We start from the raw sequence: 27,143 nt of genomic DNA on the forward strand, positions 1-27,143 counted from the left end.
CCCCTCTGTGGCCTTTATTTTATTTCAGGTGCTTTGCCAACATTAGTTTTGAAAGGAAGGGTTTTAGGTAAAGTTTTCTCTACCGATGCATCTAACACATTAAAAATAATAGTTGTCCAAATTGACGTAATTCTACTGAGAGCTGCCTTACATAAATTGGATACTTGCTCAGACAAAGAATCTTTCCTTAATTCTAGGCTTTTATCAGAGATGCACACTGTCATGGAACAATTAGTGTGAAGCAATCAGTATATTGTAAAGGATTTTCATTTGCATAGTTGATGCATTTGTCATGCTTGTACTAGATTTACTCACAATTATTGTAATGGAAAATATCCTTGTTTCATCTCATCCTTGGAGACTGAAGTCTATTTAATCTCTTTGCTGTACTATGTATTGATTACAATTATGCCTAGGTAAAAGTTTTCTTCTGTAGCAAACTATTGTAAGACTTGTTCTTTTTGAATTTATGTACAAGTAAAAGTTTTGAAAGAAAACTTGATGAGAGCTTCATTAATGCAGGAAACGCTTCATAACTGTCTTTGCTCTGCAGTCATTGCAAGTCTTATAGGCTGTAAATTTGCCACTTACTTGGATATTCTAGCTAAAGCTCCATGTATTTTTGTATGCACACATACACTTAGTATATATGTTATGTGTATGTATGCATACATAAGCAAATATTTGTAAGAGCTTTTCCTTGCCAAACCTCTTGTCTTCTATCTCTTTGTATTAATATTTTATACTTCAATACAAGCTAAGACAAGTTTATGGCTGCAAGAGATAGTTATGTTTTACAGAGTATTTAGAAACATACATGTAATTTAGAGTCCTTTGCATCACTGATGAAAAAATAGGGAAGTTGAAAGGCATTTATTCTCACCTGTCATCCACACGGATAAAAGTTTGCTTACAGAGAAAACAAACACTGTTGGTTTTAGATCTGTGTATGATAAGTTTGCTTTATGCATACTGAAAGTGATTAACCAGTGTTTATTTGTGTGGGCAATACTTTGCTGTCCTCAAACATCTGCCTTAGATTCAGAACAGTGAGCAGGGTGTTCTGCTGTTGTCATTAGGTCACTGGGTTCTTGTCTTGTTTTTTCAAGTGTTTAGGGATTGCAGTTACATTGAAGTAAATTTTAAACACAAATTAATGTTTTATGATTGATGCTTGAAAACACTTTTACATTAATATGAAAGGTGAGCCAAATCTTTTGATACTCAAGGTACCAAGGCATTGTTTCCTTAACTACTGCAATATCAAAAGATTGTCTGCGAAGGCTGGCGGGAACTGAATATAGCATTGAAAGAACTGCTGCACGGTTCCTTAGGAATTCAGTATTTCAGTAATCATGACAAAAGTGCCACCCCTTCAGCCTAATAAATAATGGTAATAACAGGGAACAACAAAATGATTCAGCTTTGTAGCTGTGATGGCATATGGGCTTGAAAATCTCACTTCAAAAAACCTTGTGCCTCTAGTGTAACACTGCTCTTCTCAGAAACACAAAGTAACTTCTTGACAGTGATTTCTATTGAATGCTGGGAGATGTGCTCTATGTTGAAATAAGAAAGTGTTAATAACTGGAAAAGGCAACCAGACATGAGCAGGATTAATGGGAGTATGTTTTTATTTTTTCTTACAATAGTATCATTTTGACTATGTATTCTGCCACTACAATACAAGCTGTGTTGACAACGGATCAAAAGGGCACGCTATATTAGTTACTGTGTAGTTCAGTTATTTCTGTGTAGGATCTGCATAAATTTGTTGTGTTCCTCATTGGTATTCTGTGTTAGAGAATTCAGAGTAGTTTTTTGGTATTCCTTAATTAATCTCCATGAGCCAAGAACTACAGATAAAATTTTAACTTGTATTTGAGATCAGAAGCTGCCTCTGATATTTCCCAACAGTGATGCTGAAGATGAAGGGATCTTACAGTTAGGAGTTTTCACTTACACAAATGACTATTTTTTTCATATTTTTCCCATTTGTTTTGTTTCCCTTCTGCCTCCTCCAAAACATATGAATGAACAGTACATAAAATAGTATTGCACATAAAAAGGAGACTACAGTAAAAATCTGAGAAATAGAATACATTGTTTTCTGGGAATATATAGTCAAGACGCTTTAAAAATATCTTTTACTTGATAGATTTTTTTTTGGGGTCAGTTTCTAATTTTTACAGTGTTTTATGCCTTTCTTGTTGAAACTATCAGCCTATGATCTCTTTAACTCGGTCTTAAAAATATGATCATTGAAATTGCATCAAGTGCTCTAGAAATAGCATTGAAGGATTTGTTTAAAAAATATATTAATATTCTTATTCCTTGGGCATTTTCTAACAGTGGGCTGATTTATGAGCAATAAATAATTTTATTTACTTTTGTTGAGCCACAGTCGGAAAGATACTCAAGCCCTCTTCAACAATGTGAGCCACAGTTATTTACGTTGCTGTGTCCCTTGTGACACGCCAGAGCAGTTGATGTCAAGTGACTGGTCCTTTTTCCCCCCAGGTTCCACATGAATGATGTAGGGGTCAGGACTTTTTTTCTTTCAAAGATGAGTTTATAAAAATGTTTCCCAGAGGATGTTTGTCAGTTAGTTTTTAAAACATTGATTCATGAAAAGCATGGAAATGTGTGGATTGATGAACAAGATCTAAAGGTGAGCTGGGGCACAGGTAGCACACTTCTTATTATATACCTGGGAATGAAGCTCCATAGAGCAGCTCAAACCACAAACTGTACTGCAGCCGTTAGCTAAGTTTGCCTGCTGGACTGAGAAATTCTTATAGACCTTTTGCTTTGTTAATACAATTTGTTAATAATCTTCGATGATCGGAATGCCATTTAATAAAATGATGAAGTTACATACAGAATGTGTTCAATGAACTCCAAGCCAAGACCTGTATTTAATATTATACCATGCATGTTCTGGAACTGAGAATGGAAGTAGAAGGAGGACTGAAAACATCAGTGAACTTAATGAAAATAAAGTATGTTTTTAAATATCTATATAACGCTTTAAAAATCTTTTAGGAGAGTTTCCTTAGTGTGACAGTTTAAGAAATGCCTTAGAGAATAGTCTCTTAGAAACATGCTGTTGGAATGTGGAGGCTGTGCTCAAATGATGAGGAATGTGGAGTGGGATGCTGTATAAAAATAAGTTCTTTATGGATGCTGAAGTGCGTTGTTAAAAAACACAATTTGGACAAAGCTGCAGTTAACCTACATTCTGGGTAAAATTAAGTATGATTTCAATGTTGAGAGCCCCCAGAGAATTCTGAGGTGTTGAGTTCTGACCCCTGTGATCCTCCTTTGTAAGAAAAGACATTTTTAATGTGTCTGTACTCATTTGGGGTATTTGCTTCTGAGATAACTTGCAGGATTTAAGCTGCAAGTATGGGCAGATTTGGCACTGATTATAAGTCTTGCCTTGGCTGAAGCCTCCTTAGATAGAATTAGTTTGTTGGTTTTTTTTTTTTTTTTTTTTTTTTTAATCATGAGGAAATTTTAAAGTAAGCAGTATCAGGAGTTTGCATCAGGATTAATACGACAGTGAGATTTCTCTTAACTTTGATTTGACCGTACAGAGAGAAGACCACAAAGAAGAGGCATATTAAGTAGTTATCTGTCACATTTGATTCAATAGTTTTGCCGAGTTTCCCTGTCCTTCTCTGAAGCAGGGAGAATCCCATTGGTTATTCTCAACTGTATTATTTTTTTTCCTTTAAATTTGAGAATAATATATATAGACTTATTATAGAACTTACACTACTGTTTTGTTTTCTTGTTTCTTTTAAATGTAGGTTACAACGCTAGTGAACTGTCCACAGAATCCTTCTCATAAGAAAAAAGGCCGCTCCAAAAGAGCTCGTGTCTTGCTAGCTTCTGTGGAAGAGGCCACTTGGAATTTGTTGGACAAAGGGGAAAAAATTGCCAAGGAAGCAATTGTGTTTAAAGAGGAACTTCATGCAGCACTTGCTGATGTTCAGAAAGAGAGTAAGTATATGACAAATAATTTAGGCACCAAAAAGAATTAGTTTAGCTATGTAACACTGTTATCAAAATGAAGCTAGGATATCCATGAGAAATGTTTTGATATGCAGATATCTGAACTTTGAGTTGTCTAACTGTATTTTCTCAGGTACCACTTATAAGGAGGTAAAGTGTGCAAGCTGAGCCCCATTGTGGAAAAACACTTTTGTCAGTAGAAATGGTATGTTTGTTTGTGGTGTGGTTTTTTGGTGGGGTTGTGGTTTTTTTGTTTTGTTTGTGGGCTTTTGTGTTTCTTTTTTTCCCCCCCAGTGAAGATAGGATTTCTCTTTTTAATTTTAGTGGCTGTTAAACACATGTTTAAGTTAATGCATGCTTTAATGCTCTTCTTGAAAAGAACATTTTCCTGAATCTGATATCAAGGCTTTTTAGGTGAAAAAATAAAATTGGAAGTCTTCCCTCTTTTGTTCAGTAGGAAGGACTTAATTTGGGAAGGTGTGATAGTCCCATTTGGAGATATGTTTTGAGTTTCAGTAGTCATATTTTTAAGAGTGAGATAAAGAGATTATTGACTGGTACTTCGAACAAGAAAGGCATAGAATACTATAAAAAATTAGCTGTCCCAAAAACCTATCAAGTAAAAGACATCTTAAAATGTCAGCTATTTAATCACTGTTCCCAGAAGATGGATTCTTTAACCTACTGTAGGAATCATCCCCTCACAATACAGCAGCTCATCTTTGAGTTTTTCCACATTCCATTTCCTCATGACCTGTCTCCCTGTTTCCAGCCATACTCTCCTGAACAGGACTAGGTTTTATGATCTGGGGAGAACACTGTATTAGCCAATTTTCTTTCAGGTTCTTTGTTGTGGTTTTTGTTGTTGTTGTGTTTTTTTTTTTTTTAAATTCTTCCCATAGATAATCAGGGCCAATTGGGTGGATATGAAGACCAGACTCAAATAGTAATAACGTGGATGACAGACATCTGAAATATCTGATTTCCTGTAGAAATCAGCCTTGAAAATTGACACAGGAGAAGGTTTCAGAGGAAAAGGGAACAGAAGAGTGATGCTTTTAATACCTGGTCATTTGAGCATTATGTCCTTTCATCAGTGCTCTGTGAATTTTGTAAACAATTGGTTCTCAGGGGTTGCCTGGAATCAGATGAAAGCCTTCCCAAACAAGTGGGAACAGACAAGCAAAGAATAATGATCTGTACCATGAAGGTGCTGTTAGGACATGTTGTCAAATGAGCTGGTCACCAGGCTTGGTTTGATCAAGGGGCAAGATGGGCTTCAGCTGTCTTTTCACTGCTGAGCAGCATGGTAGATGTTCTTATCCCGTGTGACAACTTGTGTCTGGAGGACTGCATGTTAGCCATCTCACCCTGCTCTTACTGCAGTTGCAACTTAATGAGGATTTTTTTATTTGGTGGTATAGTTTTTTGTGGGGTTTTTTTTTTTCCTTTTTTTTTTTTTTCCTTTTTTTAAATTTTGTCTTCCTCCATGTGCAGCTGGGACAGTTTCTGAGTCTCCACTGTTGTTCATGGTAGTCATTACTAGCTATTGGCTTCCTCTGGATCCACAGATTGCTGCATTTTAGAGTTTGATATATGCATATGGTGTCTGAGATACCTTAAGGTCCTTTGTGATTAAAAACATTATGATGAGCAAAAATTGTTGTTATCTGTCACACTGATCTGCTGAGGCTTTTAAAAAAAAAAAAAAAAATTCATTTTGGAGTACTGTTAAAATGTTAGCCCATCCATTCCAGGTTGGTAGCATGAGACAAAAATAAAATCTATAGTTTTATATTGATTTTTATACACAGGTAATATAAAAATATTTCACATTTTAATGTATTTGTTGATTCACAGCCAAGACCAGAGAAGTTTCTTTTAAAATGTGTGAGTGGTATATAATCTGCTTTATGTATTATTTATTTTTGTAGTTAAGTCCATGTTATCAACTATCGTTACGCAATGAAAAATAGAGTGTTTACAGCCAATCTTCCTCTAAGGATTTGCCAAACTGCACAAAATAATTTTAAGACGTTGGTGAACAGTTGTAAAATAAATAGCAGTTTGTTAATTTTGCAGATATTTTTAGTCCTTTGAAGCCATATATTATTTTTAATTTGTGGTATGCCACATCATAAATAACATTTTTGCCTGTTATTGAAGACACATTCTGCTTCTGTTAAATGTCTTGTGTTATTTACTTCAAGCTCTTTGAAAGGATGTGGGTATGTGGGTCATAAACTGTGCTTGCATGCAGTCAGCGGCCATGCATGTCGTAGCATATAGTGTTTCATTTTCTGTGGGCATATTCATCTGTGGTGACTGGCAGATAGTTTTATTAATATACTATTAAATTATGAGTTTTTGCATGTGGCTTGTATTTATTGTATAGTGGAATTTTGAAACAGTGCTCTAGACAATTTCACTCAGATGTGAAGCAAACCATCAGTCCCAGAGTTGCACACCAACATCTGGAAAGAATAAATACTCTGTTGTCTCTTAGTGAGTGACACAATCTAAAATGCAATAAGTTTGTTGATTTGAAGACTGTAATGCTTATTTATTTGGTATGTCAATCACTAGTGTGAAAATACTGCTTTGTTAGTTTTGGAGCTCATTAATAGGGGTTACTTTTAGAGGAGTGATAGTTTTTCAAGCTGCTGCTGATAATCCTGTTCATAATAATGCTTGGGGGAATAAAGGGTGAAATTAGTAGGATAAAGTGAACAGTGGAAGTAAGATAAATAATTTGTTGTATTTGATTGATCTGATGCATTAGTGACTCATCTAATGTCTTCAGAAATGGGGACATGGGTATGGCTTCACTGACTACGGTTGGTCTTGACAAACACAGTCAGTAGATGAGATTTTTGGTCTCTCAAATTCAGTTGAGTTCTGTTAGTGACATCTGAAAGGAAATGATGCTATAATGGATGGCAGGCAAATTCCCTGGACAAATCTAGTTTCTGCTTCCTTTGATGTGTGTGAAGATTTACTGATGATTTTTAGTCTTGGACTGATGGTTTTATACACAGGTCCTCCGCGTTTTTTCTTTGAGTTTCCTCTCAAGAAGATATTTTTCAATGCCGATCTCTATGCACATCCGGGTTCACCTTCTTCTGGAACTCTGCTATATGAGTCACCAGGCAGGCCTGTGGGTGGTCAGAAATCCACTGAAGAACTGCCATGTTTTCCTGTTCATCTGTTTTGGTGAAGCTTTGTTAAAGGGAACTCATGTTCACAATTTTATTCTAAAATAGCGTAGTAAACCCAAGTATAAGTATCATGAAAAATTCTCACTGCCGGTTCTCATGTATATAGCATTTTGAAAATTTTCCTTCTGACTCATAATGTACTGTGAATTAAGGGTCAGATAATTGACCCCTGTTCAGAGCAATAAGAAGCATTGCTCAGCCATGAATGCTTCTAACACTAAACATCAGCCTATAATTAATGTCTTGATTCTGATATTTAATCAGTTTTAAGACAAAACAGCAATATAGTTTACGTGGAGAAATGTTCTCTTAGGAATTTGCATTTAAGCCTAGTGTTAGTATAGTGATTATTTTGCATTTGCGTCAAGGTGTGATTGCTTACGGTTTCCCAGCAGTTGTATGGGCATAGCTAAAATGTTTGCTATTTATTGCCTTACTTACTAACTATATATGGTCAGAAACACAACAACTGTTGTCTGTGTTGTTTCTATCTATTGCAATGTCAATGTTTCATGCATTTAGCTGTTATCATGCTCAAGTATGTTCCTAGATAAGCCTTTCATCACACATAACAGTGAATTCAAAGCAAGTTACTTGCTGGAGTTATATTTTGAGCCTTCAGCTGCTCTTTAAAAGAAAATTAGAAAAAATAATTTGAAATTTCAGATGTCTGTATTTAATGTCTTTTGATGTTAAACAGGAGAGGGAAGGCTTTGGCATGGGAGAAACTGCCATTCACTGCCTAGAAATGGAGAGTGTGCTGTAAGGATATTTACTAAAGTAAGGAGATAGCGGTCTCTTGTCTTATACTTTTTTTTTTAAAAAATCCTCCCCCAGAATCTTAAAAATGAACTTAGCTTTCTCATCCTATGTTAAGAGGTACATATATATATATATATTCTGCATCTAAAGGACTTCTAATTCTGAGAGACAGAATTTAACTCTCCAAGTGGCTTAAAATAATCTGTGCTGTATACCCTTTTCATCAAAACATGAACAGATCTCTTCTAGAGAAGCTTCTGACACCGCTGTCACTAGATCAGGTGTCCCTGAGTGGGAAAGGGAGAATCAAGACATGGTATAGGGTGCAAAGGGGACATGTGGTGGTTCTTACTACACATTAAGAGGTGTGAAAGTGGAACTTCCTGGTGGGCAGTGGTGAAATAATTGCAATGCAACGGAATACAGTGATATTTGAGTGGGGTAAGAGAATGCATGGCAGGAGAAAAATGTCCTGTAACATCTACAGAAGGCTATTGTGACAATCTGAGTTGTTATGGTGTTGAATATTACGAACGTACAGGAGGTATCAATCTGCCCTGACACTGATGGTGTCATTTCCAGCTGGCTGGCTGAAGCAGAGTCCTTTATTTACTGTACCTTTATTTGCTGGGTATGGGATTTGTGGGAGCAGAACAGGTGATTATACTAGTGCCTAATATTGTTTAAGGTCTTATTTTTAGAAAGGGTAGCTTGTTTTGTGCTCTGATGTGACACTGATTCCCAACCTTCCCTGGTAATGATTCTGCTTATGTGTTAGTGAATGGTTGCAGAACTCCAGGTTGCAAATACTTGTGTAAATCAGAGCTTGTAAGTTTTCTATTATTGGTACAAACAATTTATTTTTCATTATTTTCTCTCAAGTTTTCAACTAGAACGTTTCAAATCCTCTCTTTTTACTGAGTCTGGTGTCTCCTTCCCTTAGTCAATGGGCTCCCTTTGACAAGTACGTTTTTCTGGAACTGTAAATTCACCCAACCTCTAAGGATGCAGTTCACGGGAGTAGGTGACAAGACTTTCTTGGCAACAATATCTCCTTATGGAAGGACACAAGAATGACATAAAATTCACTGCGTTCCTTGTAGATTTTGCACTGGTGTGATTAAAAATAAAAAATGAGCAGAGAAAGCCAGATGTAAAAACAAACAGAGAAGAGGGAAATGTGATGCTTAGGGTTTAGTAGGAGAAGGAAAATCTATTCAAATAAATAAAAGAAGAAAGCATAATTCTGATTATCTTGCCTAAAACAAAAAAGACCATTTAGCTGTTGCCTGAGTGTGATGTTGGGCATTGTCTCTGCAGGTGCTCACCGGCGGCACTCAGTGTGTTACTGCAAGTCTCTGTGCAGACAGATTGCCTGCAGTTGGTTAAGAGCCCAGCAGAAGTGTATACCTTTTGTCAGCTGTTTGCTAACAGTGGATTTGTCAACAGGCTTGCAGTTGATGTGTTCTTAAATGAATTTGCATGTAAGGTTTTTTATATTTTTGGTGCTGAATAAAGTGCATGGATCCTCTTTTAAAAAAATCACCTGTAGCTGAACTGTGTTTTTACCTTTCCCTATGCCTGAGCATAGGTTTTGTTAAGCACATGTGTAAGTAATTGCCATTTGACAGTAGCAGTCGGTAGCTGATCAGCTAATGGTAGTAACAGCATTTACTTTGGGAGTTGTCTATTTGTGTCTGCTGAATAGACTTTTGGAAATATCTGCCTTCTGATGATTACATAGTTATGATATATCCTGACTTTGGTTCTTTGAATTGCTTCTCATTTGAATGTCTAAAATAATTGAAATACTGTGAATACTCCCAGTCTTTCTGTCTTCCATGTTTCATTGTGTGACAAATGTAATTATGGAAGAATCCCCATTTGATGGGAATGACTATAAAATGGGTGAAATTGCATCAAACCGTCATGCCATCTACTGCATTTTAAGAAAGTTCTAACATGTTGTTGTTGAAGCTGTCATTTTCTGCTGCTTGTACTTATAGCTCCTATCTGCCTAGGCTGCATCTCATATATCTCTTTTAGGGTCATGGTTTTACGCTTGTTCATCTGGCCATGCCAGCTTATGCCCAACTAGTTTCTAAGGGGTTTGTCGTATTTCAGAACTCTCACAGAATCACAGAATGTTTGGGGTTGGAAGGGACCTCTAGAGGTCAGGTTCTCCAAGCCTCTTCTTCAGGCAAGTCCTCCAGTCTGCCCAGGACCATGACCAGTCAGCTTTTGAATATCTCTAAGGATGGAGACTCCACAATCTTCTTGGCTTGTGCCACTGCTAAGTTGTTCTCACAGTGGGCAAAATGTTTGCTGATGTTTAGACAGAACCTTCTGGGTGCCAGTTTGTGCCCATTGCCTCTGGGCCTGTCACTGGGCACCACTAAAAAGTGTCTGGCTCCATCTTCTTTGCACCCTGCCTTCAGATATTTATAAATACTGATAAGATCCCTCTGAGCTTTCTCTAGCCTGAACAGGCCCAGCTCTCTCAGCCCTTTGTCATATGAGAAGTGCTCTAGTCCCTTCAGTGTCTTTTTGGCTCAAGTACCCAGAGGATATCAGTGTTGAAATGGCTCTGTTTTCCTGATCAGTTTTACTGTGCACAAAGAAATTCTACTAGCAGGATATATGGAACTTAAAAGATAATAAGTAGTTGGTTAGTGACTAATGTATAGAGCAGATAGCTAAGGCTAATGACTGACTGAGCAACGTGTTATTGTATTTTTTACCCCAGTAATGCTGGCCAGACAGCTGGCAGTCATGGGGAAATGTTGGCCTCTGTTGCTATGGGATTGTGGCTCAGCTTTGCAGAGTTATCATCTTGCAGGTTCCCTGGGTCTTTTTACCTAAGGTTTATAACTTGATGTCAGTATTTTTTCCTCTTAGATTCTTTGACTGCGAATTACTACTGTTTATATAACTTCACTTCTATCTGTGTTTTTACTTATGTGATGTTAGCTACCATACTTTCTTGCACCTTACCAAGGTTTTTCTCAGCTAAGATCACAGTTGTACTGCACCAAACTAGGCATTGGCCCACGGACAGCTGAAACACAGTACTGAGGATTCCACATAGTCTTTCTCTGGTTGGTTGATTCTCCACCTCTCCACCCCCTGCAAATTTTCTTTTCAAAGTACCCAGTTCTATTTTCTTTTCCAATTGCCTTCCCTTTGTTATATCATTTATCAGTTTCTCCAGGCTTAACTGGTTTTCAGCGGAAGTTCTGAACTGCAGCTGATTCTGTGCCTATGAAGTTTTAAGTTTCCCTAAAGGTCACCAAGTTGACTTGCTACTTATCCTTTTATCCTGGGAAGTGTGTGAGGTTGGCTACAAACCTATGCAAATCTGGTTTAAAGTGCTGAGTTAAAATAAGTTAGTAGCTGCTTTGCCTTTGTTTGGATGGCACAAGACACTACAAAAATAGTAGTGAATCTGGTCTGTTTCCTTACCTTGTAACTAATTTTGATTGAGTGAGCACATACAAGTCTATATCTATAGAATTACAGGAAATCCCTTATATTTGGATATATTTCTATGAATGTGCATTAATTACTGATTGTGTGTATTTTGTACAAACCTTGTTAGCTATTGTTTGATTTGAGGACTTCAAAACTTATAAAAACACATAATTGCTTTAGGTAGCAAAGCTCTTAGCATACCTTTAGCTTTGACTTTATTAGCAGATACTCTGAAGCAGACCTGCCGCTAGCTTTCCTTTGTGAGGCCTCTCCAGACTTCTTGCCTTTGACTGAAACTATACAATGCTAAGGATACTGTGAATTTTATTTCAGAAGGCAATATTCTCTCCTTACTTTTGGTGAGAATTTGTAGAACAAAATTAAACAAAAAATTACATGTTCTTGTGTGCTTTCTCTTTCTGTCTTTCTATGTAGAAAATCTCTGTTATACAAATGAAATGTACCTTATTCTTATATCAAGGCTCAGGTAGAAAGAATATTGCATAATAAAGGATTTAACTCTGGAGCAATACCAAACTTTTTGAATGCTTAATGCAGTTGTCAACAGAGGCCTGGCTTCATGAATATGTAGTCTTTTAATAGCGACATTTACTAAGGATGTTTTCTAATTTTATCATAGCTGAAAGAAACTATTTCTTTTTTATTTTTTTTAATTTTTTTTTTATTTTTCTGGTGTGTATGTGATTTTTGATCCATCTTTGGTTTCCAAGCTGATATGGAGAGTTTAATGGGTCAGACGTTTATTTTAGCAGGTTTTGCTTGTGTGACTGGAGTTTTTACAGTGTTATTCTGCATAGAGTGAATTCTCTTGAGGTTGTGCTATTGCTAGCGAAGCTTCTCAGGTGATAATAGACTCTGAAAAGCTTTTAGAAATGAGTTCAATGGCATCTTTTTTCTCAGGGTAAGTCTAGGTGACAGACTGCTGAAAGTAAACTTGGGTGTGTGTTCTTATTGTTAAATTTCACTTACAAAACTCGATGTTGAAGAGCAGTCTGTTGTTGTCTACTGGCAGAGTTCCATTGCATAGATTTCACATCTTTTTATGTCAGAGTCAGACATGTGAGTGTATGAGATTTTTCATTCCATTAATTCATAGTGAGAAGAACAATATCTGATTCCCTGCTGTGACCTGGAATTATTTAATAGGAAGAACAGTAAAGTACATAATATAAAAAGCAGTGATTAGAAAAGTTTAACGTTGCACCCCTGGCCTTCTTGTGTACAGTTGAGAGTAAATGGTGGGATTGCCAAGGGAATTATTTCAGAATTAAATGATTCAGAAGAATAGAAAGGGAACATCACTCAGAATGTGGAACATTCTGCATGATCTGTAACAATTGACCTTTATTTCAGGGTATTAGGGCAACAAAAAGATGCCCAATTTATTGACAATACTTGTGATTTGCCAAATAACTGAATGCATTTTAGCAATTTTTTTCCTGAATATTGCAATATATAACCCAAGGGAATTTATGTGTTCATTTTGCAGGTCAAGCCTTAAAGGTATCAGCAGAGGCATTCACCAGTGATCCCTGCTATCTGCCGAAGAGGCAGGCTGTTGTCCAAGCAGCACGATCTCTGCTTACAGCTGTCACAAGGCTTCTGATTCTGGCGGACATGGTTGATGTGGCATACTTACTGGAACACTTAACTGTGGTGAGTAGAATTGGACTTAACCCATACTCCCTTTAGCCAGAGAAGTGTCTTCTGATGGTACTTTCTGCCTTGAAAATTCTTTTTGTACTTGGAAATTGCAGAGCTTGTGCATGTAGCACCTTGGCAATTGGTAGAAGTTTAGATTCCGGATGAGATATGTAGAACATACCAAAAAATCCATCTTCTAACTTAACATATTTCATCTGGAGAAGCAGATGGTTATCTGTACAATTATATTTTAATTTCCTTTTATTTACTATTTTCTTACTTGAGTTATTGTATAGCTTTTTATGCATGAACCGTTCTTGATATTTGTGGCAGTAGTAGGGAATAATTTATTTGTAGAGAATCTTAAAGGTAGAATTTTATATGGATATTTATGGAGTGAAAGAGCTAAGCAGGTAAGTGTCTGTCTCTGTATTCAAGTCGATTTGTGAGGGAACAGCCAAAAAGGAGAGGGAGGAGATGTCTGAGAGAGGCCTCCAGCAACTCCTCAGCTCCAGCTATGTATTTGTACGCTGCAGACAGACAGTCCTAATATTGGCAAAGATTTTTAAAAATTGTACTATAGAATATATTCTCTAAAAGCCACTTTTTCACTCAAGGGAATAACGTGCTTCAGAAGTACATATAATATTCCTATGTTTAGGGTCTTTTGTTTTTTCCACTTGGCTCTCTTTATACAGAAGTCAACATAAACTTGAGTTCCTTTAATGTCAGCCATGGTGTCCCATGTGAGCAAGCTTCCTTCCTTTTTTGAACAGTGTGATTTTTATTTATTTATTTATTTATTTTTAATATTCCCAGCATCATGTGTGTTAACTGAATTTCTTCTCTGGCCACTTGCTCCATTCAGTCTGGTGTGTGTCTTCCCTGGGAAGAGCAAGGAATTGTTCTAATTTCTTTCTTTTTTTTTTTTTTTTTTTTTTCTTTTTCTCCCCCATAATATCTTCAGTAGTGTGTGACAGACTGATAAAAATTCAAAGTTCTGCTGATTGGTTCATGTTTCAGGACAGAGGTTAATAGTCAGTGCCACCTCTAATAGTGCCTTATGACACAAGAGGACCCACTGACTTAAGGGGGACCATTGTGAAGCAATTTGAGTTTGGTGAGGACAGGGGAATGAAAATTTTGCTCCCAGAGTAGGAACAGTATTTCATAATAAAGCAATTTTGTGTGGGTTTCAATGCTGTGTTTGAAACATCCAATGTTGACAAATGTTGGAGATACATGTAGTCTATAAGAGTATTGTTTTCTGTACATTTTACTTAGACTTTGGACTGTTTTGACTTCTGTGTAATAAAATATTCATACATGAAACAGAATATAATGCTGAAAATACTGAATATTTGTGTCACAAAAATATTGAAATGTGACTTTTGAATTAGAAATAATAGATCAGTCTTTTTGGAAGAATTTGATAAAATTGGCAGGAATTTCACTGCAAATTTCCAAAAGCACACCTTTGTGAATATCAGACTAGCTTTTTTAAAAAATTCACTAATAAAATGGAGATATTGGTCATTTTATGGATTCTGTAGAATCTTCACTAAGCAAAATGTGTATTAGAAGCCAGTATAAGTTCTCAGTGACTGACTGTATTTTGGCATTTCTAGCCTTTTATGGAATTTATGGCCTTAGAGAATGATGGTGCGGTGCAAACAGCAAGCTCATTTTAGAGTTGACTGAGAAGATAAAGTATATCACACTGATAACAAAGGTTTTGCTTCTTTAAACAAATAACATTTTTTGAAACAGGGAAGAGTTTAAATAAATAGCTGTCCGTATCTGAGTGTCCATACTTACTTTAGAGTTCAAAGTCTCTAATAAAAAAACCTGAGTTTTGAAAAATTTTGTCAGATATAGGGCTATCTCATGTATTGCACTCTGATTCAGAGTGGTATTACCAGCCTCATTTATTATGGTTAGTAGTGCTCAATATTATTCAATTAAGTGAATTAACAGGCTAATGGAATTACTTGAATTTATTGATCGGAGGAGAACAGCAAGGAGGTAACAAGTTCTGAGAAATTCATTCGAAGTGCACTGTCAGTCTGTCTTTCTCTAATCTATTTCAGATCACACTGAGCCAACATGTTTTATCTGCCTTTTTTCCCATCTTGTCATGCTTGTAGATTTACTGTTTAAGTCTTCATATTTTTCATGAACACCTCAGACAGCATGATGTTTATTGAATGCTTGCTTAGAGTTATTTAAAACTCTTGCTAGGAAAAAAATATGAGAATGGCTACAGATAAGAAGCAACTTGTGAACCTGGGCCCTGTGGACATAGTGCTGTCTGTTCCTCCCTTCCCTGCAGAGTATTCATCAGCATTAGAACTGTTTTGAGCAGGAGAAAAACAGTATGGTTACATAAAAGAAGAGAAGTAAGTCATCTCAAGCTTGCCTCTGGTTTAGGTTGCCATCTCAGGTTTAGGGGTTTCGCTTGACTCTCATAACTCTGCTTAAACTAGAATTTGACTTGCTCCCCACATTGCTTTCTGACTGGTTTGGTATTGTGCTATTGGTATTATATAATAATTCTAAAACATTATAAAATGGAAGAAGGGCAAAAGAGAATGTAGGCTGCTCGGAGGCTACAGGGCCAGGTTATGAAACTGAAAATAGAATCAGACAATCATTTAGTTTGGAAAACACCTTTTAAGATCATAGATTCCAACAGTTATCCTAACACTGTGAAACCATGTCCCTAAGTGCCACATCTATGCATGTGGCTTGGTGAGCAGCTCTGCTGACTCTCTCAGAACCTGCGGGTGGATCCTATCTGGCCCCATAGACCTGTGCACTTCTCAGTAGTGTCGCAGGTTGTGGACTATTTCCCCTTGGGCTGTAGGGTCTTCATTCTGCTCCTTTTTCTCTTCTTCCAGCTTGTGGGGCTGTGTGCCCCAATAACAACTGATCTTACTTTTAAAGGCTGAGGCAAAGGCGCATTAAGTACCTCAGCCTTTTTCTCATCTTTTGTCACTATGTTCCCCCCCCATATCCATTAAAGGATGGAGATTGTCCTTAGCCCTCCTTTTGTTGCTAATGTATTTATAGAACCATTTTTTATTGTCTTTTATGGCAGTAGCCAGATAAAGTTCTACTTTCTTCTCACCTTCCTTTTGGTGGGCATGGGTCACTCCCATGGCAAGAGGAAGCTCTGAAAAGGAAGAGTGTTAAGAAGATGACAGGAGTCTTTGGGAGAGGATTTGCCTTTTCCTTTGGTTCATACTCATGTTTATTTTCCCATCAACCAGCAGAAATGATTTCTTGCTACCAGTCTGAGGTCAGTTATGGCACATGGGATGGAGCTGTTTGTAATCAGCGTGACAGTGTTTATCATTGGACCCTGCAAATTCTGTGGCAATCTGTTGTGCAATAAATGACAGAGAAAAAACAGCTCCTAAAGAATTACTTTTAAGAGTTGGGCTTCTCAAAGTGAATATCTGTTTGAGTGCAACAGGAACCTGGATCTGCTTCCATTCTTGGTATGGTGGTCTCTTGACTGCTGTTTTCTAACTGCCTAATGAGTCCTGGCTTTACAGCCCCTAGGGCTTCCCTTGAAACAGCATACTCTTAATGACTCTTCCTTAGCAACAGGTTTTTACAATGGACTCCCCAGTGACTGCACTTCTGTTCATATAATATCTAGTTTTGGTCTTAGCATAGGAATCACTGAAAAAAAGAGTATTATTCTTTTCTTGCCAGTCAGAAACATGGCTTTGAAGAGATTCTAATTAGCCAGCTTCAGGTGCTACTGTTTCAGAATTTCTTTGAAGTCAACAAGCCTGGAGGCTCCTGAACCTGTCTTACCAGAGCACAAGAAAAACAAATGGAATATGGTGGCCATATTTCCAAGAGAAAAACACAATTGCTGGATTAAAAACACACCTAAATGAAAAGGTTTGGAAACAAATCTAATCTTTGATTCCTTGTGGTGCAGAGCCTTCCCTTCAGTCTTCTTTCTAGTTCAGTACCTCTCAGCAGATTTGTGTCTGCAATAGATGCTTCAGTGTCTTCATGTGCATTGAAAACTTTGCTGTGACCTCTGATTCTTAGGTGTGGGTCAGCTCCCTCAGGAATTTCTAGTTCTCAGGAATTTCCTAGTTTTGCTTCTGCTGCAGGCACCCTGTCTGCCGTCTTTGACTGTTCCCTGTTCTACCCAGTATCCTGGAAGTGTCTCCATGAGCAAAGCATGCTGGATAGATTTGAGAGAGTATCATTTCCATTGCTTTCAGAGTGTCTGCATGATTTAGAGTACAGCAGAAGCAGATCCTTAGGCTTAGCGGTGTCAGGGCAGATAAATACGCAGTCTTCCTCCCTACTGCTCAGCCATAGCCTTTTGAATAAGGTCATGGGTCACAACAGCAAAGGAAAATCATGCCCATCTACTGCTCTCTAGGAAAGAAGAAAAAAAAGGCAAAAGGAGGGAATAGATTGCCCTCTTGAAACTCCTGCCTGGGACCTGGGAGAGAGTTTTGACATCTATTGAAAACAGTGCATGTAGGGGTGAATAGGCAGAACTAGGAAGGGGAAATATAAACTCTTATAAATATTTTCAAATTATAAATTAAGAAAAAGAGTTAAAGAAAAGATTACTAAAGCTGGGAAAAGCTGTCTTAGACAGCCTTGGTATCTGTTTGTATTTCTGAGATGATGAGGGAGAATATAAGCAGCAACCTGTTCATTACAGAAACCAAGAGAAAATAGTGATGAAACAAACTTATCTGGACTCAGTTGGTCCTAAACTTTATACAAACTGTTTGCATAACCCAGGCATTAAGGGGAGGCAGAGTGAAAGAAGTAAGTCTTATTTTGGATGCATAAGGTGTTCTTTAATTAAGATGGAATTTTTCTGGTTTGCGTTAACACAGAATCCTAGAATAGCCTGAGTTGGAAGGGACCTTGAAGATCACCCAGTTCCAACCTCCCTGCTGTGAGCAGGGATGCCTTTAAGACCCAGTTGGTCAAAGCCCCATCCAGCCTGGCCTTAAACACTTCCAAGAATGGGGCAACCACAGCATTTCTGGGCAGCGTGTGCCAGGGTCTCACCACCCTCAGGGCGAAGAATTTCTTCCTTGTATCTAATTAAAATCTAAGACACCTATTTTAAATTATTTGGACTGTGTAAATGCCTGCATGCTCCAGTCAGTGACGAGGACTCCATTGCCATAGACTCTCTTAGAACCTATCATGAAGACAGAGCATTGCTAGATTGTTTTGTTCTGAGTAGTTATTACTACAGCCACACTTATTTAACACTGAAGTGCAGTGCTTATAGGAGAATGATATGAAAGATATGCTCTGAAGTTTTATTCTATTGAGTGCTGATCTTGGAATGCAGATTCTAGGTTGGTAGAATAACCTTGGAAAATCAGTTTCTCTTGGCATATTATTTATTGGTAGTATAATAATGAAGTCTGATCAACAGTTATTTGTATATCAAACATGCACAGATCATTCTGATCTAGAGAAATTGCTTTGGAGGCAGAAATGAGGAAATGCATATGAAACAAACAGTATCTGCTTTATCATCAAAATGCACATCTTCGGACCTTCTTAAAGTGAGAGCAAAATCACCTGATATTTTGTGAATGGAAAAAGCTGTGTGACCTACTCTCCATAAACCTCTCCAAAGAGACACGTTGCCCATTCCATTACAGCAAAATGTTGGGAGAGCAGCTATTTTCTCACAAGTATGTATATTCACTAATTGACATTTAAGATAGGTTTTGTTTTTTTTTTTTTTTTTTAATTTAAAACAATATCTCCAGGTGACTTGAAGTAGTACATTTAGTACAACTTAGTCTTTTGAAGAAGCAGTACATTATTAAAACAATAAAGTATCTTTTAATTAACAGCTTCCTTTTGTCAGAATGGAAATAAAACTTGCTTCTCAGCCTTAATTCAATTCCTATTAGTCCCTATGAAAATAAAGAGAAATATTTCAGAAATGGAAAAAAAGAATTCAGTTATCTTTTCCTGCCTTGCACAATGGAAGATTATAATATTGATATTATAAAAGACAGTCTTTCACTTCTGCAGCTCTAGACAAACCAGAAAAGAACCATTTCTTATTGTTGAATATCAGGCTGGCTCTTTGCAGCATTAGTCTCAATCTGAACCAAGGACACCTAGTCAAGAATGAGCAGCAGGCCATTTGATTTCATCACCCTTATAACATAGCTAGAATCCCAGAAAATGGCATTAAACATATGTAGTTTGTCAAATAACATCATTCACAAACTGAAGCATCAGCATCTGGTGCCTCCTATACCTCTTTCTGTTTATATGGAGATTGTAAGGTTATTACGAGGAATAAGAATTGGTACTCCATATTTAATGATGTCTCCTCCCACATATTTGAATTGTAAGCAATGAAGTACTTTGCCCCGCATATTTATAATCTCATATTTTTGTGGCCTGGCCTCCTGTTTAGCTGACAAGCCATTTATTTTCACGGCCTCTGTGTAGGCTTCCAGGCTTGTTAAGGACATCCCGTTAAACCTGGAGAGAATTTGATCCACCTCAGACCAAACAAGCTCAAACTTGCTAGTGCACAAGCTGTTTCCTTGGGATTCCATAAAGGATGCTGTGAAGTGCAGCTGCAAAGTGACATTATTGAAATGTAATAGTTAAACTAGGCTTTAAAAATCAGACAGTAACTGCCTTTAATATCATTACTTACTGCGCAAATACTCAGAAGTTTGCTTGCAACAGCTGAACGTGGTAGCAACACTGAATAGTGAACTTAACCTTCTACACAAGGATGCAGAACTAAGCTACAACATGACGAGACTTTTAAATCTGTATTAAATTGGATAGATTTTGAATGAAGATGGAACATAGTACATTTTAACTGAAGTAGTATCAAAGATTTTGTATGGTTTCCTTTTGAAACATTACGTATCCACATTATGCCTCAGCTTCTTCTTGAACTCAGTGCTTCATTTCCATTACATATGACAGAAGAGCAGAGGTTCCACTGTTCCTGAAAATAGGTAGATGGATAGTGGAGGAAAAACAAAAAACAACAATGACAAGCCCACAAACAAACAAAACCCCAACAACAACAGAAGGGTACATCAGGAACTTACAAAGATATCAGAGGGTTCTCAGCTTTTATAAACAGCTTTACTGCAGGAGAAACTTCAGTCAGAGCTCCTGTTTCTTGTTTGACATTACAATGAATAAGCTGTGAGACCAAAAGAAATTTAATCCTGACACTTACAGTTATACTTACTAATTAAATAGAACCATGATCATTATCTTAGAGGAGGTTGTAGGATTTCACCATACTAATCTGGGGCATCACACTTATGAAGAGGCCATATTAATAACACTCTTCTGGCCCATCCACATTTGAGATCTTTCAGAGTTCTGAAGGTATTTGTTGATTCAAGATGCCTAAAATGGGTCTGTGAGAGCTGTTCCACTTAGTTTGAGACCCATCCTGTGTTGGTTTCCAGTCAGATAAGCAGGCAACATTCATTCAGCAACATCTTGACAATGCCTATTCAGGACATAGCGTCTGGTGTGTTATCCACCTTGCATGTTTTAATGCCAGGGTGCTTGGCTCTGGTTTTGCAGTTTTTGATTTTTTTTTTTTAATTGTGAAAGGAATGTTGTAATGTTCATGAATGTAAGGTAATGTTCTTGTGTTTTGAAAAGTTATAAAGTTGTCTATAAAATATCTGTGCTATGAAGTTATCAACAGTAACTTGACAAACAGAAGAAGCTCTTCAGAATTGTTGAAATACTGGTATTCTATACTTGTGGTTCAGCTTTCCTCAAAGGAAAAATCAGATCAGGTAGTTACCCTGTAATGCCACAAAGAGTAATAGTAGTAAAGAAATGCTGCTGCTCAACTTCCAGAAACTATGTGCAAAATACTTCAGAAAAGTGACAGGCAAATAAGAGCTTATGTGGATCTCCTATGATTATTTACATTTGGTTATTGGTGACAGAGAGGAAAAAATATAAGTTCTGGCATGCTAGTATTTCTTTTCATCTATAGACAGTAAAAGTGATGATGAGAGAAGTGTTTGTGCCATTCACCCAAAAATGGTGGTTCACACTGATGGCAGAATGTTACAGAAAGATCCAGATGTGGTTTTAAGTTTAAAACATGTTCTGATAACCTTTGCATGCCTGGACACATTTTTCTGATTTCCTGTTGATGGTAGTGAAAAGAGCATACGTATGTTTTCTTAAAATTGCGTGTTTGTTTTTTAATTCCACTTGAGTTAAGTTTTTTTTGAAGTGCTTTTCCCTTGCATCTAGAGACAGATTTCTTATAAATGTAAGTCCTGGCCGTTGCCCATCTATTTTATTACAGTATATTACCCTTATAGCTACACATTTGGTTGTTATTTACTCATACTCACATGCTGGTTCACATTCCTATTTCCAGAGAGCCAAATGGACTATTAATGTTTGGGTTGCTTCAGGACATACGGAAGTGAATGAGCTTGCTAGTAGAGTTCCTGCCGAAGGAAGATTTGAAGCTATGGGATTAAGTACATCTTTAAGAATTTGATGATGATCCTACAACTGTATTGTATCTGACATGTTGGTGATTAAAAAAAAAAAAAGCTCAAGACAAGACAGTACTTTATGTCCACTCAGTTTGGGAATCATTAGAAACCTTTTCCCTGTATTATTCTACCCCACAACAGGGTGCAGCAGCTTTGTGGTAATTTCTGGAAAAGTGTGTCATGGTTTGGAGCTGAGGGTGTATGATGAACTTGTACAGATAAATTATGAGCAGTTTCTTACTTATCAGGAGAGAGCACTATGGATAGCTTTTGGTCAGCTTAAACTGTACTTGGGTCTTACCTGCAGGTGTTGTAATTGCTTCCACCTGTCAGGGATACCCTTGAGTGGGAGCTGGTGAAAGCAAGCATTGCAAATTCGAGGCTTTCAGAGCAATTCTGGAGCAGAGATAAAATCTGAAAACAACAGATCCTACGAAAGGTGAAAGACAGTGAAGTCAAACAGAAAAGACTAGAGAGTCTTGTGGTTTTGTCTTAGCATTTATGTTCTGTCACCCATGTTGTCACAGAATTCAGTGAGAAAGCTTTCTTTTATTCTTCTGGTATAAACATTTCAAATGCCACTAGAAAGTCTCCAGTTAACCTCTAGTGGTGCAGAATGAGGCATAGTAAGATAAATTACAAGTAGATATAAACACTGCCTAAACTTGCTTCTTGTGTATGAGAGCAATGAGACTGAAATAAAAGCTGCAGTGTGGCAAACAAGAAGTGCTAACTTGTGTGAAGATTCCAGGATGTATCTGTCTGCTGTAAATTGTCATCTGAAAGCCATTGCAGCTGCTTATTGTCCCCATAGAGTAATGACCTAGTGGCTGTTGAACAGCGTATGCAATGGGCTGGCTCTCAGTCAAATGCCCAATGAGTCCCAGTGTGGAGCAGTCTATGGCCATGGTCAGCACTAGCTGTCAGTTCTATTGTCAGCTTTTGAAAGAGGGACTGAAGATGAGCGGACTTGTTTTTTTGTGTGGTTGTTGTGGTTTTTATTTTTTCTTATGGTTCATTTTTCCAATTCAATTACTGTAGCTTTACCAAAGGTATAGAGAAATGTGCACTGTAGTTACTACCCAAGTATTTGGTTTTCCAGAACTGACGGGAAAGCACTCCTTTGTTCTTTCCCTTCATTCCTTGGACATCAGTATCACATGCAAGCTCACAATAGGTATTTCATCTACAGGGCCTGTAATTGTAGCAAGCTAAGTCAGTATTTTGTATGGATTTAGGAAGTATGTAGTTCTTCCTGATTATATCAGTGTAAATAAATGTTTATGGAGTTGCTTCTAGTGGTAGTTACTGTGATAGAAAATATTTCTAAACTACTTACAGCTTTACAGCTGTCACAGGCTTGTGAGGTGAAGAATGTTTACAGATGGGGAAACAAAGTCAAAGGAGAAGGTTCATGGTTTCCTGAAGGCAACAAGGAAGCTGTAGCTCCTGTTCTTCTTTTGCACAGATATTAGCCTTTCTTTTACAGTTTCCTGCAGCTGAGTTGGTATTGTTCATCTCTTTGAAAAGTACCGGTACTATTTTTAATAATAGAGTATGCATGAAAGAAGTTTTAAATTTAAAAGTAAGATCTGTGACAAAGTATAATTAACATTTTCATAACTTTCATACAGTATGTGAGCATGCATTGCCCAAGGTGAGTATCCGGTCTTGCAAATTACTCTGAAGTAAATTAACTTGGAAAGGAGTACCCTGTTATATATAAGATGTACTGTTACACTTGATAGAATTAGGAGTTCATGGCCTGTAAAAAGTTGCATATGCTTTTATTAGTTGAGAAAAAAACTATATGAATATATTCCATTCTGTAACATGGTATAGAAGAAGAGTAACCATTAGAGATTGTGTCGATTGCTAGTGTTTTGTCTTATGCAAGAGTGTATGAAGTTGCAGGGTTTATTTTAGTTAAACAGGGCATATGTACTATACTTTGAATTCTGAGACTGATGTTAAAACTAAATTAGGAATGTCTAGAAGGTGGTATACTCAAGAGGTGACACAACTCCATAACATTAGTATTTAGTAGAATAAAATCCTAATACGCTGAATAATACAGCAATTGTGTAAATGACATGGGTTTTTTTGTTTGCTTGTTTGTTTTTCAATCACAGTTTCAAAGAACATTCGAATCTTTAAGAAATGTATCCAGTAAATCTGATCTACAGAAAACCTACCAGAGGTTTCGAAAAGATCTGGAAAATCTTGATTATTTGGCATACAAACGTCAGCAGGTAAGAACATGGAAGCTTGGTAGGAAGACACAGAATAGTGGGCATACATATGGTGGGCTGTAAAACCGATGTGTTTGATGGAGTTCTTGTTCTGTCAGTAGGGTTTTGTGCTTTGTGTCATGTCATCAGGTAAACCAGTAGGAAGGGTGACAATTCCATTTAATGTGTATGATGTTGGACAGCATAGTTTTTGACTTCTCAACAAAGAGAAAGGTAAAACAAGCAAGACGTAACTGACTCTTAAACTTTGTATTAACACACAACACTTAAAAAAAACCAAACCCTAAAATGCATAAAAGTACTGCTTGGATTTTTTTTACTTGAAAAGTGAACTAAATCCACATAGGTTAATGGAATCAGATTTTGACTGTATATTCAAACCACTAATTTTTTCTTCTTCAGAAATTAATTTACAAGGCTAAATTGCTTGAAACTTTGAAGTGCCTGTGGTCCTTGACTAGTGCTTGCAAGATCAAGGTTATATCAAATTGTTAATATGTACTTAATGTTGGACATACTTTCTGTTACTTATACGTGGCTTCTGTGAAGATGTCAGCTTTCATAATAGGTCCATGTTTTTGTGTTCTTGGTAAAATAAGACTTTGACTCTTTCAGAGCACACTGATGAAATGCTCTAACATGTGAGGATTGTTTTGGTTTTTATTTTTCTGAATTCAGTCGCTTGGTGTCAGTGTTGTCAAACACTTTCTTTGCTTGGCAGCAGATCACTTACAGCTGTTTATATCAGGTAATTGATTAGATAGTTAAAAATTAGGAAAGGGCTCAGAGACAGATGGTATCTGAACAGGTAAATATTTGATTCTTGAGATAGGGAGGTCAGGGAGCAATTGCCTTGGGAGAGTTTTGGTGTGGTGGGAGCTGTTATTCTGGTTGCAGTGGAGCATAATTCGTTGTGCCCTTTGACATAGGGCTGCCAGCAACCAAAAGACAATGTTTTAACTGGCAACTAATGTGTGTTTATGTTGTCTGATCTCATAATTACGTCAAACATAATAAATGTCACATCTGTGAGGGACTGGAGAGTGTTTCCAAGCCAGGGAAGTGGAAATTCTATAATTACTTCTCAGGCTGTCATCACACTTTCATTCTGAGTAGCTTTTTCTAGTCTGAATTCTCACTCTTGACTTGGCAAATTTCCTTGTTATTTCAAATTATGCATGTGTGGTTCTCTAGCAGACTCTGAATATGCTTCAATAACATACTTCACCTTGAACAGGGCATCTTTTCTCCTCTTTTCAGATCTTCACTACCCTTCCCGTCTCAATACTTTGCACTTTGAAACCACTTGGAGAATCTTAACATCCTTGTTTAATACCAAACATGCATCTATCTCCCCATGTTGTTTCTGTTCTATATTTAACTGTGTTGGCAGAAGCTTTTGCATTTGAAGGTACTAAAGGTGCATTAGGTGCAAAATCACTTCCTACTTTTAATCACAGAACAGGAGATAGGCTGTTCTATCTGCTGTTCTGTCTTCTGTTCTGTGACTGAATCTTTCTTAAATGTTATACAATGCCATTAAGAAAATAAACTAGGCAAAGGCTGAAATTATTAAGAAAAAACAAAACCAAAACCAAACAAAACAAAAAACCAACCAAACAAAAAAGAACAAACAAAAAACCCCAAAAAACCACAACACAACAGCCCCCAAACCAAAAACAAATGAGGGAGAGATGTTTTCTATGTCATAGTTAATTTGCATTGTATACTTGATCACCGTAGTTTTATGGTTTTCTTGAGTAATATTTTACATAGTTTTGATACTGAGACTTTTCATCTCAGTAGAACTTACTGGAGAATCTGCAGTGAGGATTTTGAAAAGCTGCTCTATCTATTTATTGTAGAAAATGCTTTGAATTGTGTCCTGCTTTGAAAGGGAAGTGTTCTCTTGGTGAAAAGATTAAGATTTGGTTTGCTTACTGTGCAAAAATCACAGACCTGGTTTGGGACCAAAGCTGTTCTGAGTTTGTGACATTTTAATCTGAGTTAATGGAATGAACACATTTAATTGATAACAATTTATATGCTCTCTTACTAGATTAAAGGAATATTCGTGGGGCCAGTGGCAAAATGTTGAGTCACTACCATCTGTTTGGAGACAAACATTTACTTTACCATGAACTGATTCATATTCATATTGTATACAAATGTTTTATGTAGTCAAAGTAATGAATACTGCTTTTGAGTAAAATATGGTTATCTTGTCGTTGTTTTTTAGACATGAGACATAAAGTGCAATATAGCAAGTTAATTCTTCAATGGTGGAGCTTGCAGGACAGATGAGAAATGAAAACAGTGCTTTTTAAAAGATGTTCGAACTGACCTGTGTTGACTCTGATTTATAAATATAGACCAAACTTCTATGAGTGGTAGAAGTATACAAGAGTCAAACATGTTTGGGATGATGGTTTATATTGAGTTGTTTTTAACTGGAAATTTTCAGAATAGGGTAGAAGCTCTTGAGTTTTCAGATAGCCAGCAGATTGCCAATAGAAATGTCTCCTTAAAATGGGCAGTGAGGACAAGAATTCAGTTCTGGCTCTCTTTATACAAAACCCCCAAAGTCGTTAGCATATGTTGATCAAGCTGCTCAGAGCTTTCAGATAGATTCTAATTTTGCAAATAGGCTGAGCATGCGTATGAGCTGGAATGGAACTGGAATGGCACTGGTCAGGGTGGCTCAACTTTTTGGTGGTTACAGAGGAGGAAGATGGGATGTTGCAAAGCTGAACTGTACGGATGACATCTAGTATTGTAGTCAAGAAACCTGAATGATGCTCTTCATCATTCTTCTGTGTCCCAAACACAATGTGAAGTATTGAATTACATCTATATGCCAGGTCTAGTTACTGTTGCTGTCTGTGATGAACTCCCACTGTATGCAAGTCTGCTGCCAAATCTATTGCTGCATGTCAGAGCTTTCCTTCTTACTGTTGGTTAATGGAACACACATCTCCATCTCTACACGCTTGCCATACTTTTCCAAGAGACATGGCTTATTAGCCAAGTTAGTTGAAAGTATGTTTATTCAGGCCAGATGAAGATGAAACAGAAACAAAACATCTACACTCAAGGGTGGGATGTAGGCTGATTCCTTGCAAGTGTCGCTCAATGATGTAGGTGAAGAAATGCCCAGGATCTGCTCAGGGTCAGATTGTGGTTGCTTGGCTGGCCAAGCTGAG

At 37.1% G+C, this 27,143-nt stretch overlaps 1 protein-coding gene across 6 annotated transcripts in view; it reads left to right on the plus strand.

Moving 5' to 3' along the window:
• The window catches only part of CTNNA3 (catenin alpha 3), a 450,315-nt gene that overhangs the window by 14,808 nt on the left and 408,364 nt on the right, over positions 1-27,143 (plus strand). For 5 of the 6 annotated variants that reach the window (XM_065843203.2, XM_065843202.2, XM_071811659.1 and 2 more), the window contains exons 3-5: positions 3,816-4,008; positions 12,982-13,148; positions 23,821-23,940. In XM_065843203.2, the coding sequence (XP_065699275.1) occupies positions 3,816-4,008; positions 12,982-13,148; positions 23,821-23,940 (480 nt within the window). The remainder of the gene's footprint in view (positions 1-3,815; positions 4,009-12,981; positions 13,149-23,820; positions 23,941-27,143) is intronic. The other variant, XM_065843205.2, reaches the window with a different exon arrangement.

The sequence above is a fragment of the Patagioenas fasciata genome, chromosome 8, assembly GCF_037038585.1.
Source record: "Patagioenas fasciata isolate bPatFas1 chromosome 8, bPatFas1.hap1, whole genome shotgun sequence".
In the NCBI taxonomy this organism is placed as follows: Eukaryota; Metazoa; Chordata; class Aves; order Columbiformes; family Columbidae; genus Patagioenas; species Patagioenas fasciata.